Consider the following 18,808-nt stretch of genomic DNA (forward strand, 5'->3'; position numbering starts at 1 on the left):
TTGTTTTGGTGTAAGTACATGGGACACTAATCCTTTTTCAAATGGAAAGTGACATAACTGATTTCTTTTTCAAATAAAATATAAATTGCAATACATGTAGCGCTAACATTTCAGGTATTCTATTCAATATGACTTTGTGACCAAATCAGCACAGCATGTGGACTCGGCAGTATCCATTCAAGCTACCATACATGAATAAAGAACACACAAAAACATAGAAGTTTATGAAGTTAAAACAAGTTAAATGAATAAACAATAACATTCAATAAGTTCATTCTCTTTTATTCAGCTCTATATCAATAATTGTACATTATATGTACTATACATATCTACACACACTCAGTTTCAGTGAAGACGAATACTGCTGTCAGCAAGATAGAAATACATAGTCTGACTCTGATCATGGTCCTTTATCAACATGTCTAGGTTACTGTCTGAAATTCCGGTGAGAATTCTTGGGATGCCACGTCATCCTGGAAACAGAAATAATCAAAAGTAAAGGTAACTCCTCCAGTCAAAGAGAAATTCAACCCCCCGAAAGAAAAAAAAAATCAAGATTTTCGTTAAGTACACAGAAACCTATGTACCCATTAAACTTGCAATATGGGAATTTCACTGTGAAACGAAGGTATTAAGTCATGTAACAAAAGGAAAGACTGTGCCCATATGAAATGAAACTGTTGATATCTCAATCTGCAAATGAAACTTGTAACATACCATGTGATGCTACCATCCTCTCTTAATGGGAAATGAACCCTGGATTCAAGAGGGCGCTGTTGCATGGACCCACGCTTCAAGCGTCTGCTATGTTCTAAACGTCGAAGTAAAACCAATTTGTTTGGAGAATATGTTGAAAATGGTAAAAAATACAGTGCACTCCCGTTGTAACGAACATGGTTATGATGAAGTTTTAGATAAAACAACGTAAAAGTCAGGGCCTTAATTATCATCTAGATATCTTCATACACTTTTAAATGTTCGGATCTAACAAAATTTCGATATAATAACAGAAAACTGCTGGTCCCGAGGACTTCGTTATAACTGGAGTCGCCTGTAATGTTAATCTTTGGCAATTGTTCCTGGATGGTTTTGCCTAGGCTACTACTGTACATAATATTTTATGGAACCTTCAAAGCCCTCTTAAATCTCAGATTGGTACACCTTTAACTGCTCTTTATGCACTATTCACAGAATGGCACAAAATTTGCAAGCAAGAACAATGGGAGTGCATCCACAAACATGTTGGGCTTTCCATACATTTCATCGGAAACATCACTGTCACCATGAAATATTCCTGAGTTATACTACAAGACTTGGTCTTAAGGTACCAACTCTGATTACGCAATCGACTTAAGCTGCAGAGGAGTTAACCTCTTTATGGTTGTTATTGTATATTGTCTTTCTTGTATTATCTATCACAATTATTGATGTGATGAAAATAAAAGAATCTCCATGTCCGAAGGCCTCTTTGTACCATTATTTGTACCATTCATTACACCATCTTGAAGGAGATTTCACAGGGGGAAAAAAAAGGTGATTTGCACAAAAGCACTGATGCATGGGGCATTCATGTACCTGCTATACATCATGGCACCCTTTGAACCCCAAAACAATGTCATGAACCTCTTTACAGGAATTGTAAGTTATGATGACAGCAGTTTTTATGGTAGCATCCACGCAGCAACCAATCAGATAGGAGTATTTGAGTAATTACCATGGTCACTGCAAATACAGAAACTTTCAATTGTTGCAAACTTCTTTATGGCATGGGCACGAGGTCACATGACAGTGATGACACAATGAAACTCAGATGACATCATAACTCTGCTCGGGATGTTTTGATCACATGACCTCCTTACGTAAGCCATACTTCATTAAAGCACAATATAATGCAATCCCACTTCGAGTCTACTTGTTTGCAAACTCAATGAGTGTGTCTCTATGTGACAGCATAATCAATAAGCCAGTTCAGAGTTAGTTCATAGACACATTGGTAGGAATGACCTTTCTTTTTTCTCAGTCGGTTAGGGGCACTTCACTAATTTCCAGAGCGACATAATGCATAAGCTTTATGTGACAATTTATGGATCCATCAATCCTGATCAAACAAAGAATAAACTTGCGTAGACCAGATGACCAGAATGATCCGTCAATCAACACTTGGGAAAGCATCCATTTCATTAATTTGCATTGAATGTATTGACAATCTCTTTCTATTGATATTGCCAAATACCACTTTTGCTGTCAGGTGGATGTGCTGGCAAGCAGCATTTATAAGGATTACATGAATAATCATTACATCACAAATGCTTATCCCACTGAATTTAAAAACCAACATGCCTGTTGGTCCAAATGACCTTGATTCTGCTCATGTGCAAAGTGGAACTCTGAACTGGCTTATAATGACCTATTCAGCTCTTCCTTTATGCCTGTATATCACTAACAGGGATGATCTGTCATTGTAAATGAAACAGTATGCTAACTATTTCTCATATTTCAGTATAATCTGTCGCTTTCATTTCACTTCAACAAACCAACTTTGTGAAATTGAGACACAGGAAAAGAAAAAGAACTCGACCTTTTCCGTCCACATCAAATGATAACATTGTACACACTTCAATGATTGAAAGATATCAACACTGCGGGCAGAACACCAGTTTATAGCAGGATCAAGTCCATGAACATGTCACCAATGTTTAGCATAGAGTTGAATGCTGACCTCTTTCCAGTATGCCATGCATTACCCATGGTGTGGTAAATTCAAATGACAGCTTAAAAATCTCATCCAGCCAGCCCTGATTCAGCAAACTGCTAGATGGCGCAGACTTGTCATGAAGGTTGCATATATTTTGTTTGATTCACTGGAATGAATATTTACTTCGCTGATTGAATGAAACCATGTCAGTGATGATGATGATGATGCAATGACGTTGACAACGTTTATGATGATAATGATAATGATAATCGTGATGATGATGATCGTGTTGATGGTGATGATGCTGATAATGACGATGTTGACGATGAGAATGACGATGATGATCGTGATAATAATAATGTTGATGATGCTGATGCTGATGTTAATGATGATGTTGCTGATGATGATGATGATGATGATGATGATGATGGTGATGATGGTGATGATGATGATGATGATGTTGATGACAAGAATAATTACAGAGTTGACAACGGCACTGGCAAGGCAGTTATGATCTACAACGTTGTTGATGATTATGCCAACTACTGTAAAACGAGGAATGTTCGCGTGCATTTTGATTTCGAGAATTTCGCAAGCGCCAGGATTCACGAAATCAAAATGCACGCGAAAGTTTTTTTTTATACACTGTATGCATCGAAAATTTCATGCAGTGAAAAAGGCCGTCGCCTCCAATTTCGCAAAAATTTCATGCCGCGAATTTATCATGTTTTACAGTATACACAGCCCACCATTCTGCTTGCATGATGTCAAACATTCCAAACAACTGGAACAAACTTTACAGCAACAATAACGACAGAAGTTTTCTCTGCAACTGCTTTGATATGAAAACTTTTCGAATTTCTCTGTGGATACTGGAAGCCGAGCCTTGTAGAGGTACGTGTCTTGGTAGAAGCCAATTTAATTGGACGGATTTAGTAACTGCACTTCAATTTCTTTACTATTGTCTTTCTTGAAAAGCACTCCCTCATTTCACCGACACTCCCTGAGCCGGTTTGGACGGCGTTGTGCGGATGTTGGCGGTGGTTGCTCTCGATGGTGACGGGGCCGATGGTAGAGAGTCCATTGTTAGGCTGAACTCGAATGGGTCTTGATTGCTGGTCTTGAATTTTAACCGCTCATCTAAAATAAGCATACAAACGATCAAAAGGTCAAGAAAAACAGCAGACACGCAAATTACTACGGCCAGCTGTTCACATCACTAGGAGTTTTTTGCACCATTATCAAAGAAGTACAATTGTTCAGCCATGTATACATTCTTTAAAGCGGTCTATGCCATATGACAACATATACTATATGTACATACTTGACATGCATCATGAGGATATCTTGAGAAAGAACAGAAAACAAAATGGAGCACTTTCATTTACAGCATTTACCATGCACAATGATTTTGCATAACTTAATACGTATCCTATCAGCTATGATAGCATGGACATGGACAAATGACACGCTAAGTGTTGACTAGAAATAATCAGGATGTTACAGAATGTTTTAACCTCAAGGTATGAAAATCTGTTGCAGGATTTTTCACAGTACGATTCACTTTGGCTGAATCAACAGCTGTAGATGAGTGTATGTGCAAAGGAGCTGTTGCTGGAACAAGTGTTAGGATGTGTACATAACATGACAAGAGATACTGATTTGTTCAACTCCACGTAAACTAGAATTCATCTCTAAACATTAACATTGAAATTAATGTGAGTGTGGTGAAGATGGCGAGGGGGTGTTGGCATACAAAGAGGATTTGTTGTTGTTGTCCATTATTTCATCATCTGTGCATTTTCAATCTTTTCATATCATCTAATAAAGCATTATGCCTCCGGCAACACTTCGTGGCGGAGGTATAACAAGGTGTTTGATTGTATGTTATGTATTGGGGGGGGGGGGGGGGGGGAGAAGGGCAAAACTCACCAACAAATGTCTCTGACCCAGCTGATGTTGCAATTTCCTGCCATGATTTCTGGTAGCTGCCAAGGAAAAGAACATAGACAAGAAGGAATTTGATATGGGCTAGTCCAATACCAATCAGCGATTGGTTGAGCGTGATAGTGAACCAATTTGACAGAACATCCCACAACACTCTACACATGGCGGAATATTTCCACAGAAACGAATGACAAAGGATAGAATAATGCTATTCTTAAGTACAATCATTAGAATGGATGTCTGTTTTTATTACAATATTAGAAATGCAGAGACTCAAGCCCCCATCTTATAAAAGTGGAGATTCTCCCGCCTAGATCCCCATGCAAACTGGAAACTCTGATCGCACGATAATGCACACAATATCATGTGGGCATAGCGGACTTCACAAGCACAAAGTAAAAACGCTCCTTGTGGCAGGGGTCTTAGCTCTTGGGTTATAAATGCTTCTTGGTGCTATCTTTAGCCTTTTGTTTTCTTTTTCTTTTTTGAACACATAGTGTATATGACAAAATAAAGTTGGGACAGGGAGAAAGCTAAATTTTAGGTGGGAGAAGAATACATGTACGTAAAGTGGGAGACACACAGCTAGAATGGGAGAAATTCAAACTTCAAAATGGAAATGGCAAGTAAGCTGTATGCAAATGAAATCTAGTCTCCTTACTCGTCAAAATTCAGGCCGCTGGTCCACTGCAGGAGCTCGTCCACCTCCCAGTCGTCCACCTGTTCGGGTCCCTTGATCTCCAGGGTGGCCATCATGCCGTCGGTGGCATCCTCCACGAGGTGGTTGAGGCCCTGGTCGTCACTGGTGGCCTGCAGCATGCCGTCCTGGTACCTGGTCGATGATGTCGGGAGAAAGAGAGCATCAGACGTGACAACAGATGAAAGTCCCACACACCTTTCTTATGATGTGACCATACTCCTAGGTATTGGTGTCACCTTTGTCGACTTCGATCAGGCATGCATACACAAGAGACACCATTTATTTGTGTGTTGGCTAAATTTCATGAAAGTTGCCGAAATTAGTTCACTGAGCTATTACACTGATGGTCAAATGGCTGAAAAAAATAAAAAGAATGCATACATCAGTTTGAGAAAATAATGCTGCGACTATGCAGATACCCATGAATGAATTTCAAAATGAAAATGAGCCCTTCAAGCCCTATACCTTAACACCACTTCCCACGGGGAAAATGAGCAGGGTGAATCTGATTTATACAATTAGCAATTACCCACATTCAGTACACTTTATTTCCCACAGATTTACATCTATACAATACTGGAATCATCAGTGGCACCCAGGACCATGCAACTCAGACTTCCTTTTCTTTCAAAAGTAAAAAGGTTCAAGCGTGTGTGTGTGTGTCACACACATACACACTGCTATAGCTTCTGATCATTCGAGCATTGAGAATGAAGGGTTTATGGGACAAACACTGTACTAGGGCTTACTATAGCTCAGTCAGTAGAGCACCGGGCTAGCAATCCAGAGGTCTCGGGTTCGAATCCTGATGGAATCCCATTTTCTTTGCTCATTTTTCCACTGACTCTGAGACATGTTAAGTATCCATATGGATAATACACATCAAACCTGGCTCTGGTAATGCATGGGTTAACTCAATTATCTGGCCATGTTGTAAGTGTACCGTAATTGTATATTATGTTATTTTCTTTTAATGTGTCTACAATGTACTCGTGTATGTATTTTGTGATGTATGTTATAGTATGTGTAGGGCCTCTGAGAATAACAGTGTTTAGCTACTGACAGAGCTACCCTACTAAAACAAAACAAATAAATAGATAAATAAATAAATGAATGAATGAATGAATGAATGAATGAATGAATGAATGAATGAATGAACGAACGAACGAACGAACGAACGAACGAACGAACGAACGAACGAACGAACGAACGAACGAACGAACGAACGAACGAATGAACGAAAGAACGAATGAATGAATGAATGAATGAATGAATAAATAAATAAATAAATAGATAAATAAACTCACATCTTCTTCATCCACTCCAGTTTCTTCCTCTTCTTCTTCTTCTCCACATCTTCCCTCCGCTGTAGTCTGGAGTGGGGGAAGTCTACCTTCTTCTTGGAGCTATCCCATGTCACCGGATCCTGGTCGGCTCGCAAGATCAACTGAAATGTGTGCCAGAGATAAAAACAAAATCAGCTGAAAATGTGCCATGGAACATATCCATCCTTCCATCATCTTGGGCATCAAGACATGAGACTTAATATGAATGGGAGTTCTCTGGCATACTGTGCATGAAAGGTGATCAGTGGTGTGGACTTTTTTTTTTGGGGGGGGGGTGAATTGCGCAAATAACTGAACCATCTTACAGGCATGCTGACATGCATGTAACTCATTTAGAGATACTAAATCTTGTTAAAAAGAAACTAGAAATGTCGCTACGGCGACTGGTATGCCTCCGCCATAATGCATGGTTCTCCTAATAGGTCTATAGTACAATGTCTTGACAATGTGTGATGACAGTTTCACACAATTGGCAAAATATTAAAATGACAGGTTTGCCACAAATGTGCTGAATGTTCACTTTCCTAGAACTAGGTTCAATTGGATGAATGATTAAAACGTCAGAGTGCAGGTATTTGGGGAACTGATGATTTTTACTTGACTTTTGACCCTTTTATAAGTTTATGCATTGAGTAATTTTCAAGGTATTGAGAAAAAGTATAATTTCAGTATCAAATGGTAAAATAGTATTATCTAAACCTGGCCTTTGACCTTTGACCTCACAGTTCCAAAGAGAATCACTGTTAGGTAGAACATGCATAAATATGTAAGTTTCATGATGATACCTGGAGTTACTTTCGAGATATGGAGGAAAAAGTGCAATTTAGCACTTTCACTTGACCTTTTGACCTTTGACCTTTCGGCAAGAAACTTCCAACAGAATATATATTGGGTAATACATGCATACATCAAGTTAAAAAAAAAAAAATCCTTCAGGCATTGCATAAATATAAGGAAAGTAGTGATATTTTGAGGAGTTGACCTTGACCTTTGACCCCCTGACCTTTGACCCATGACCCCTAACTTCCCTAGATAATCACTGCCCATCGGTACATGCATATATACTAAGTTCCATGAAGATACCTTGAACCATTTGCGAGATATGGAGAAAAACATGAAATTTCAACCTTTTTTTTCACAAAATAACATGTGACCTTTGACCTTTGACCCCGTGACCCTAAAATCCAAACAAAGTATTATCCCCCCAGGTTATACCCTCATACCAAGTTTGATGTAAAACCACTACACGGTTCTTGAGATATCGACAAAAACAAAACGGGACGGACGTACGGACATACGTATGGACCGGACGGACGGACGGACGACCCGAAAACATAATGCCTCCGGCCACTTCGTTGGCGGAGGCATAAAAAAAATACATTCATATCTGTGAAATGATAGACAAGAGAAGTCCACTGAAATTAACCAAACATAAAAAGTTATTCGCCTAAAATTTCCTCTTTTGCAGTAATGGTAGACAAGGCTCTAATTATTCCCACAGGAGATACAAGATTTAAATCCTGCTCTGTGCATACATCCTTGCTCAAGATGTTTCGCCCATGCTTTCTCCACCCAGGCATATAAATGTGCACCTTGCAATGTTGGGTGATAAAACTGGCAGGTCCCTGTGGAGGAACATAGTTTACACCTGCTGAAGAAGCCACCCTTGGCAAAACTGAACCTATTATAATAGACTTTTCTCACCCTGTCTGATACCAGCCGCCACCCGTTGTTCTCCGTTCTCTGGTACCATCCCGTCTTGTCCGCCACCCCCTGGGGCCCCGCGCTGGGTTCAGGCATGGGTGCGATGCGTCGGTTGTGGACGTCCTTGGCGGCGAAACGCTTGGAGGGCGCTGCCGTGTAGTCCTTGGGGCTGTTGGCACACATGTCGATGATGGGACGGTGGGTGAAGATTTTGTAGTATATGTTGGGTGGGAACTTAGCCTTTGAGAGTTACATGGAGGATAAAAAGGAAGATTAGTGTTACAGTTAAAATGTAATAGATCGATGCTAAATCTATGCACAATGAAAGTCAAGAAAGTTGTTCAGCATAAACATGGTTTCTATGCTATACAAGAACTACCCAAACTGGAACTAGAGAAGCACTCTGAGAGCGCAGACCTCCGCCAAGCAGCTACTTTCCACCAGTTATCTTGTTCTTCCTTAGAGATCAGTGATTTCCACCCATACGTATACATGCTGAAAAATTGTCCGATTTCCAAATATAGAAGCCTTTGTTACATCAACTTCCAGCTGTGCGGTGAGCCTCGCCCTCACAGAACCAGAACACGCACTTAAGTGCGGGTATGAATAACTAAAAAATGCTCAGCTTGAACTCCCAAGTTCATTGACCATACCTGCCAAAATATTGAAAATCCTTCATAAAATTCATAAAAATTTTGGGATCACTAATAAAATCTAATCAACTGTTCCTTATGGCATTCTCAACCTTTCTTGCATGTTTCATCCCAATCCATTTGCAACTTTTTAAAGTTATTTTGCACACGGACAAACAAATAAACCACTGGTAATGAAAGCATAAGCTCCTCCCTTGGCAGAGGTAATCATAACTCCTTGATTGATTTCTATCTGTGCTTAATTGAAGTTCTCCATAAAAATTTCCGGATCACTAATAAAATCTAATCAACTGTTCCTTATGGCATTCTCAACCTTTCTTGCATGTTTCATCCCAATCCATTTGCAACTTTTTTTAGTTATTTTGCACACGGACATACAAACAAACCACTGGTAATGAAAACATAACCTCCTCCCTTGGCAGAGGTAATTATACCTCCTTGATTGATTTCTATCTGTGCTTAATTGAAGTTCTACAATATAATAAATCAATATATAATTTCCTGGCCTGCATCTGAACTGCAACACATACAAGCACTTACAAACAGAACAAATTTTACTGAAACAGTACAGCAAGAAGCACTGCGAGAGTAACGTTATTGTTGTTAAGTGGCAACATGGTTACACACATCACTTGACAAAGAGGGACAAAAATGAGAGCAGTACTCACCCCAGCAAGTCTGAACTTGATATGTATCCCAGCGGCAGCATCCAAGAGATTAGCCTCCTTTGGGTTGATGCAACGCAGCATCATGGCTGGGTTGCCCCGGCAACGGAAGTTGATGAGGTCCCGGTAATACCGGTACACCTGCACATCCTGGTTGAGGACAAAGGCGAGGGTGTCAAGTAAAATAGGGTGATGGAATTCATACAAACCATGGACATGGTTTTCTTTGTGTGTGCGGGTGGCAGTGGAGTTGTCATAAAGAATTGCTGATTACATCAATCACAAGCACGCACCTATTTATACAACAGAGCTTAGATTGAAGCATAATAACATATCTATGTAATGCTGACGCATTTTCTGCTTGATGGACATGATATACAAGATGCACCACGTAAAGAAACTCAAATGCAAATTTCCTAGGACTATTAGGAGAGAACAATCTTTTCTTTCCCCTCATTTACTTTTTATTCATGTTACTTATTCTAATGCATGTACACTTGGTATGTCTGGTTTTTCCTTTTTTTATAGGTCAACTACAGTAATATGATTGTCTTGAAATGATTTCCTTTACAGTAAGAAATCTCTGCTCTGCTTTGGCCAAAAGATGGCCATCTCTGTTGCATGCCAGAAATATGTGACACATACAGGGACACAAAAACAGCTCCATTTGCACTTATTTTTGTCACAATTAAGGGACTGAAGTGAAAATTAATATCCATACTTTCTCAATACAAAAGGTCTATCGTGTCAGCTAGATAGGAAATGTTTCCATCATGCAAGATTTGCCCCCAAAAGCTGATCAGCACAGAAACCCCCTAAAGTTGTACACACTGTTCAAAGTCCACGGCACAGAAAGTGTTAAAAAGTAAGTGAGATTCTTTGAACATCCAAAATGTATTGTTCAGTAATAAGAGCAACAAACAACATTATTCAACCAATAATTCAATCCCCATTCCCTAGGCCTCGTCCCTAAACTCACAATGTGTCTCCTCCAAGCCTGCTGGATGATGGAAGCAGCTTCGTTGGGCGCCAAGGGCGTGGTCCTCTTCTTCTTGACAATCTCCGCCCCCTTCCTTGCTCTCGGCCTCCTCTGAGACTCCGCCTCCCCCCGGCGACCCACGTCGACCGCCCCCCCTCGCGACTCCTCCCCCCGCAGAACCCCCGTCTCCGGAGAGATGATGATGGAGACGGACTTGGTCGCCGAGGAGGCGCTCTTCATCGGCGAGAGATCGCCCATGCTTATTCTCAGTCTGTCCTGGTGATGATGACGATGGCCTTGTCTTTGTTGGATGTGGTGCCACCAGCTCTGAATGATGTGGGCACAGTAGTCTTCAAATCTGAAGTGAAGACATAAATAAAGTAGTGGATGGGCAAAAAAAAGAAAACAAGAAAGAAAAAGAAAAGCCATCTGACAGTTGGGTTGACAGCGAACAGAGTGACTAATTCAAAGATTATGCTACATGATGTATACACATATACGAAAAGCTGCATTACTTTGGTGATTCCTCACATTAGTCCATAAGTTGATTTTTATCCTTCGGTTTTATGTCAGGTTGGTAATAGCTTCTGACCAAAAAAGCCACAAAAATTAAGGGGTTTCAGGTATGAACACCATATCAGGGCTTTCCATCGCTCAGTCAGTAAGAGCAGTTGTCTGGCATTCCAAAAGTCTCAGGTTGGAATCCTGATGGAATCCCATTTTCAGTGCTCATTTTCATTAATTTCTAGTCAGTTTTCCTATTTGTTTGAATGCATTACTTCAAGGTTCATTAAAATACCTTTACCAGAAGGCTCTGAGGTGATATATGATGTGAATAATTTACATCATCTTGGTGACTGTGGCTCAGTGGGTGAAAACCATGCAATCTCAATCTTGAGATCCCCTGCTTTAATCCCTCGGAGGTAGTGCTAGGGCCTTACAGCACTGTAGCTGTTTATTGCTGTTGTGCTCTCATTCTTTTTTTCTTTTTTTTTTGGTATCATTATCATACAGATTTTTGGAGGGAATGTAGGGCTGAGAATATCACTGAGGTTTACTCATATACACTTTATTGCTCCCATAGTGGCCATGTTGTATAAACCCATAATCAAACTACATGTAAAAGCTGAGTTGAAATGCCATTAGCCAGGAGCCAGCAGTCCCACCCTCACTCACAAGACTGCCAAACAAGGCAGCCACTTGTACTTGGATGCACTTACGAGATGTAGGCTTTTCCTTGCTCTTCGGCCTTCGTGCAGTAGGCGCTATAGTACTGGATCAACCTTGACTGCCCCTCCCCAGTTTTAGCAGTTGTCAGCGAGGTGTGCGGTTGATTCTGCATACAATCATTGGTTAAATTGAAATATAAAAAAAATGAAATACACAATTAGAGACATCGGAACATTTGATATGACGGTGTTAGCTGAATGACATTTGTGTGTGATACCATATCAAACATACATGTACACAGAATATACATGCATACATATGTGACCCGCGACAACGGTTTCAGGCAAAAGTCGCAAGAGCAAATTCCCTCCTAGGCGGCGTACAAAGATTTTGACCATTATTTTTGTCGATTTAGGTTTTTTGCAGAAATCGAATCTTTGATATGTTTTCTACATCTACACTAAATTTCATAGCATAAGACTAAGTTTTTCCTATCGAAAATGGAATTTTAAGCACCCTATGTTAGATCGCACTCGTCAGTTTCGAGCTTCTTTCGAACGCCGCGCCAATATCCCAAGGCGTTGCTACGGCGCAGGGTCTCGCATGCGATTGGCTGGTGCGTTGCATACATTTACATAATTCGGCTTTCGGAGACACCAGTTGCAGCGTTTGGGGAATGCTTTGTCCATGCGTACGCGTGCACGATTACATGCTCCATTGTTCTTGCTATAGTGGTTTATATACGCTCGCTCTGTAGTGCGTGCTCTTCGTTTGGCTTTCTATCCAAACTATTCTACCGCAATGTTCGACAACGGAAGTGAAACGAAAATCATGTAGCGTGACATAACCGTGTGAAAAGAAAACTAGATATTCTCAAATTTGTCTACTTGTACATGTAGTAAAAATTATGACGGCAGACTGACTCAATGGAAGGGAGATGAGAGGAAAGGAGAGATCACATGCGACTAATTATATTCAAATACTACACGTCAAGATCGCATCAAACTAACGAGTCGTGTTTGTTTGTTTTGATTTAATTAGCACCACCGAACAAAGCAACATTATGCATGTTTTGTAAAAGCAAAACAAACAGGAAGCGTGACCCTTGCCAGCACTGGCATTTTTCTGCCTTCAAAAGGGTCCCCAATGATATAGACAAATCAACCACAATGAAAACGCGATTTGTAAATGTGTGGATTCGCCACCGCTCCTGTTACATGCACACGGTCATGCCGTGTGGATGCCATTGCGTAATGCGTGCACCAAATACACATGTACATGTACACCATACAGCTGTACCGGTACGTGCAATTATCGTATTCGCCATCTTGAAAGACGTACTGTAAATAAACCCGAGCGAAACGCATTGTTTTTCGGCTAAATACGCTGAGCTCCGAGGAAGGTGCCCGGGAAATTTGACTCTCTCGGTGAGCCAATCAGAAGGCGATGTGGTTGCTAGAGGCGGAGTTTAACATCGATTGGCACCATCGTACGGATGGGTGATTCTCCCCTCGCATCGCCGCTCCGACATTGTTTTTGAGAAAGAGGTGAATCTTCAAAGCCTGTTTTCTCGCAATTTTGTCAGGCTAACATCTTAAAAAAAGCATTTTATTTCTCTTTCTATGCCCACTTATGGTGCCGAAGAATACAAGTGTTTTATATCAATGCAAAGCTTAGGAAACAGGCAATGTGACTCAGTGAAAAAATGAATTTTCAAAATTTCCGACTTTTGCCTGAAACCGTTGTCGCCGGTCACATATGATATAAATATAATTATATATATTATACAATGTGTACGTACGGTGTTCAAATACCACGATCTTACAAACCTACATAAAGTTACTCTCAAATTAATACCTCCAGCACCATTACAGTGTAAGTACTGGAGATAAAGAATGCAAACGTGGCACGATAATGTCTAATAGTGACGACTACATTGATTTATTTCGTAGCTATGTCAGTGAGGTTTTACAACCTCATCTCATCTGACAGGCTTCGAACATTTGCAAACACTTCAAAACACACAAACACAAAAATGTGGCACTTGAAAACCTGATTCATTTCAAAACTTTCTCCCTGACACTGTTGTAACATGCTAAAATAAACCATTATCAACTGACTTCACTGGAGTGAGAATCATTAAATTTCCACATTCCTACTACTTGTCTTACAGCTAAAATGTCTGGTGATATGCTCTGAGCACTAACAAAACTATCAGATTCCCTTTTGTGGTGCATTGCTTTGTTTCTGTATTCTCACACCTCAGTTTCACTTCAACTAATTTTGTCTTTATGTCCGATTCTACTCTGGCAGAGATTAATTTCCAAAATCTCTCTAACCCCTTTTTTTCTACAGCTGTCTCACTCTCTCTCTCTCTCCGTTTTCCTCACCGAGTGGATACTTGAGACGGAGCGTTGATACGGCGACGCCTGTGACCCGAGGTCGCGGCTCCCAGAATTCAAGCTTGCCCGAATGCACTGAACACTGGCCTGGGCATCCAGGATCTCAAAGAGACGACATCTGTTGGGGAGACGAAAGTATCAAAGATTTTTGGCTCTTTTATTCATTTCATTACTATAACATTATACCCTATCATCACTATGTCTGTCAGCATCAGGACATGACATTCTGACATGCTTGTAAAGTAATCATTTCATTGCCATGACTTGTTTCTGGGCTTGTGAACACAGTAAGCTGAAGGGTCATGAATTAACAACTTTGTGTTTTGTGGATAATATACAAATGTGGAATTGATTTCAGCTTGGGTAGCATTTGATTGATTACACTGACAAGGATTGTGAAGACAAACATGAAAATGAATTACAAAAAATAAGGGGGGGGGGGGGGGGATATAGAAGAGTTTTCCAGAGATGCAAAGATAGGTAATGGAAACATACACACATGTGTATCATGGGGTGAGGGAAAGTGCATTATTGAAGAGACATGTGAGAAGAAAAGGAGGCATGCTTAAACATGTTCTCACTGTGAATGTGCAAATTACATAATTACCATAATGTCTTGATTCTCATTTAATTTTTATTGCCAGGCTGGAGTATCAGCCATCAATGTTGACATAAAAAGCCACTTACAAAGAAAACAATGCCTCTTAGAGTGTCTTGTAATTATGAAGAAATCGAGTCATAATTTCTCCTGTAAATAGGTCACAGTTCGACTGTAAGTCACAGACTATAAAGACCAACATTTTTTCGCCTTTTCCAATCAGCATTCTTTTAATGTGTTTTGCAATGATTTTTTGTTGATATTTAATGTAAAAAACAACAATTCCTAAATTTATCTTTTGGGGAGCACATACAGGGTAAAGCTACCATGAGATACTATAGGCTCTGGACTACAAAGAAGGGCTGAAGACTGTGCAGATTAGTAGCAGATGGGTTAGCGTGTTTGATGCTATGTGTTAGTGCTACCTGGTGAGGTAACCCCTCCACTGCCGCTGGATCTCAATGGCTGCAGCGCTGCGCTGCTCCAACGCCTCCCCCTCCTCGTCCCCCGTCGCCCCCTCATCCCGGATGATGGCGAGGCGGACGGACTTTGGGGCGGACGCAAGGTGGCGGTCTTTGGGTGGGGATGGGTCATCTGATGACCGCCACAGGTTCAGAGTTAGGTGACATGAATGGATGACCAGTTGGGTGAAAGTGCAAAGAAATCAGTGAGGGTGCAAGGACATAGCATGACAGACACTGAGCTCACAAGGAGATAACCAGTGAAAGAGTATGTAAGAAGATAGAAGCCGAATACATTGTAGAAAGGATTAGTTTTTCCTAGTATGTGCATATAGAGGGGGTGGGGCAATAGGCATGGAACGAGATGGATTAAGAGAAGCAGAGAATGGGTTGATTCTAGTGCATGAATTGAATGCAACACACACAGACAGTTTTGAATGTCAATGGTTCTCCTACACTGCAAACTTGATTACTAAGACAAGGATGAAACAAGTGAGGATTCAGGGGACAAATACACAACAAACAACTAATGCTAACTATAAAATATTCCCAAATATGAAGACACAGACAGGGTCGGATGCATCAATGGTAGAAGTTGCTAAGCCAAATACTTGGATATATTCTTGTTGGTCTTTTTTTCATAAGGTATTCCACCCTTACTTGCTACATTTTGTAATCAGATAACCTTTGAATAACATCTGAAATGCAAGTTATCATATCGTTCCCTGGTTTTTTGCTGCTGCAAGACAGTACTCTTAACGATCGTTCCATGAAAGGCTAGGGTACTGGTGTATCATTAGCAATGCATTACTTTGATGTATTCATGCATAAGATGAGGTTTGGCCGTAGCAGAATACCATTTGACCTTATGACAGGAGAGGAAAAAGTGCCTAAGGTTCAGCAGATTCATTGCAAAAACTTTTGCCAACTCAATTTCTGAATGTGTTTGGAAAGGTTTCTAAATTGAATTGACACATACACATTTTTTTGTCTATTTCTTTTCTTTCATTGGAGTATCACAGTTGTATTCTTACCTTTGAACTTTAAACTTCTCAGAAGTTTCGTCGCTTGGTTTCTGGTCAGCATGGTACAATGGACATCTGTGTGGGAGAGATGAACAAAATGGCAAAAAGCAAGTAATCAAACATTTAAAAACAAGACTTTTTAACCATCTTGAGTGATGATTATAGGGCACAATCAGGGGCATACACATGTGCATTGTAATAGGGTCAGAATTCTTCATTAAGTGTGATGAGCATACATGTACTGGTGGTCTACTGAGGAGGTGGGACCTACACCACAATGTACAAGGCACAGGTGGGAGCTTGTGAATTATACTAATTATAATACTATCTTTAGGCAGGGTGCTACAAAGCCACCTGCCTCCTTGCCCATGAACGCGGACAACAAAGATTCAAGTTCACCTACATTAATCTGTGGTCCTACAACTAGAATCTAGTGTGGATTGAGTGAATGCAGCAATATTATGTGCAGATCACACCAGCTACTTAATTGTTAGACCCCATCTAACACGTTAGATTGACTATTACGTTAGAAGTATAAATTTCTAGCGTATAAAAAGTGATAGGTGAAATACAAATATGAAAAGTCAAGATGTTGGCAAGATATTTGAACCACTTTAGATATCAGAAGAATGAAGTGATTGCATTCATCAGTGCGTTAGAATCTAGAATCATAGTGTGAAACTAGAGTCTCGCACCCTATCGCAGTATCGTACCATTAAGGCGGAAAATAGACTGTTAACTGCGATACGCGTTGTCTAACACTAGAAACCTCCTTAAAACTGTGTACAAGGAGCCGAGCACCCCGGGGTTATGTAGGGTATATTAAAATCGAATCACTTTACCCCAAAGGTTAGACTGAAAGATCCGTCTGTCCATAGGAGTCTTTTACTTTCATTGACATTATCATCAGACATCACTCTCCTCCGTATAAGAGGGGACCCGTCAAGCCAGACGCAGTCTCCGCGGAACATATCCCCGACGACCAGATACAGACCGATCTTTCCGAATTCGGTCAACCCAACAGTGTGCTTACAGACTAAGAACGAATTATTAGGGATCATAATATCAGAACATGTACCGGGTTTACGGTACTATTCCTTGTTATACTCCTAATCATTGCAAAAAGCTGCCGCTTGCTGTTTGATCAACTCACCTTCCTCCCCGCAGACGTACAGGGCTGGAACGAACGCGGCCTCTGAAGGTTTGCAGCTCTGTCACCACCGTGCTTTCAGGCATACGACGGCGTCTGTTGCCAGGTTGGTAACTACGCGGTGTAGGGTAACACTTAAGTTCAAGATGAGCCCAAAGCTCGAATGAGAAAGCTGTCAGGAGCTAATTTCACGATCTTAGAATACTGTAAGTACCTAAAATCACTAGCAGGTGACTTTAACGCGTAGTTTCTGCTCGCAGGTTGGAAGAACGAAAAGATTGATGAAGATCCTGGAAATCCAGCTTGAATAGCGCCTAGTGCAGTGTTGTGCTTTGTGTGTGTGTACTACGTGTGTGTGCATGTGGTGTTCACCTACACAGGTGCATGTTATGCACGCACGTACCTGGCTGGTTTGTGGGTTTGTTGCAACAAAATAGTACCTGTAGTAGCGCCACCAACGACAGAGCTTCTCGGCAACTCGTCCATCCGGCATATTTTATTTAATCCTGTAGTAAATAATGTAGTATTGAAAGTAATTTCATGACTTTTCCCTGCCGTTTCCATCTTCATAATAGGATTGAATATAAATATATAGGCCCTATATTGTATAGCTGTACTTGAAAAATCATACCAGTCCTCATTGTCGTAGTGTCGGGTTCAACAGCAACGTGGGACAATAATGTGATTGTTATAGAAAGTTGGGAGCTGCAGTGATGTAAAAAATGTTCAAGTTATCACAATATTACTAGTCTTGATGCATATGTGTAGGTCAGTTGTATCACAAAACATCCTACCATATAAAAATTTAAGATTAAAACCTAAAATCATAAGGAGATATCACTATTTTTCTCAATAAACCATAAATGTAGCCGGTTTAGTCCAAAAACAATCTTATTATTACTATTGTTCACATTTTGAATATCTATACTTAACATTGATTATCCTGATTAAAATTTGTAAATTGGTTGTTTCTATCCCTATTAACTCACATTTTAGAACTATTTTGAAGCACTAAAACTGGGTTTTTGTTTCATTTTTAAATGGTAAATAATATCTTTAATGCTTTTATCTGAGTTGTCTTAGCTCTCTATTGATAAAGTTAAGAAAATGTATTAATTTACCGTGCGTCTTTTTGACTTAATACGTATCTCGCATAATTCCACGTTATGGAAGAATTTTCAAAATTTATAACCTGAAAAATTTCCAATCCCATCTCTCTCTCTCTCTCTCTCTCCACACACACACACACACACACACACACACACACACATACACACACATACACACACACACACACACACACACACGAAGAA

The 18,808-nt window shown here is 40.3% G+C and overlaps 1 protein-coding gene across 1 annotated transcript; it reads right to left on the reverse strand.

Annotated features, from left to right (window-relative positions):
• Positions 1-3,680: 3,680 nt before the first annotated feature.
• On the reverse strand, positions 3,681-17,988 carry LOC139737246 (uncharacterized). The gene is made up of 12 exons (XM_071647922.1): positions 17,955-17,988; positions 16,355-16,420; positions 15,285-15,453; positions 14,257-14,379; positions 11,910-11,999; positions 10,690-11,047; positions 9,714-9,860; positions 8,393-8,632; positions 6,650-6,789; positions 5,304-5,474; positions 4,628-4,683; positions 3,681-3,835 (listed from the first exon to the last, which is right to left on the reverse strand). The coding sequence occupies exons 1-12, from the start codon at positions 17,986-17,988 to the stop codon at positions 3,681-3,683; spliced, it is 1,749 nt and encodes a 582-aa protein (XP_071504023.1).
• Between the last annotated feature and the right edge of the window lie 820 nt (positions 17,989-18,808).

The sequence above is a fragment of the Diadema antillarum genome, unplaced genomic scaffold (genome assembly GCF_040938485.1).
Source record: "Diadema antillarum isolate AM-2024a unplaced genomic scaffold, OU_Dant_1.0 seq00000687_RagTag, whole genome shotgun sequence".
Classification (NCBI taxonomy): domain Eukaryota; kingdom Metazoa; phylum Echinodermata; class Echinoidea; order Diadematoida; family Diadematidae; genus Diadema; species Diadema antillarum.

What these genes read in the sequence shown, in the direction of transcription:
- LOC139737246 (XM_071647922.1), bottom strand. Translation starts at nt 17,988, where the DNA reads ATGCCGGATGGACGAGTTGCCGAGAAGCTCTGTC. An exon ending in TGGAGGGGTTACCTCACCAG is followed by an intron (nt 14,380 to 15,284) that starts GTAGCACTAACA and finishes TCTCCCCAACAG; the next exon opens with ATGTCGTCTCTTTGAGATCC. An exon ending in CTGGAGTGGATGAAGAAGAT is followed by an intron (nt 5,475 to 6,649) that starts GTGAGTTTATTT and finishes ATCATCGACCAG; the next exon opens with GTACCAGGACGGCATGCTGC.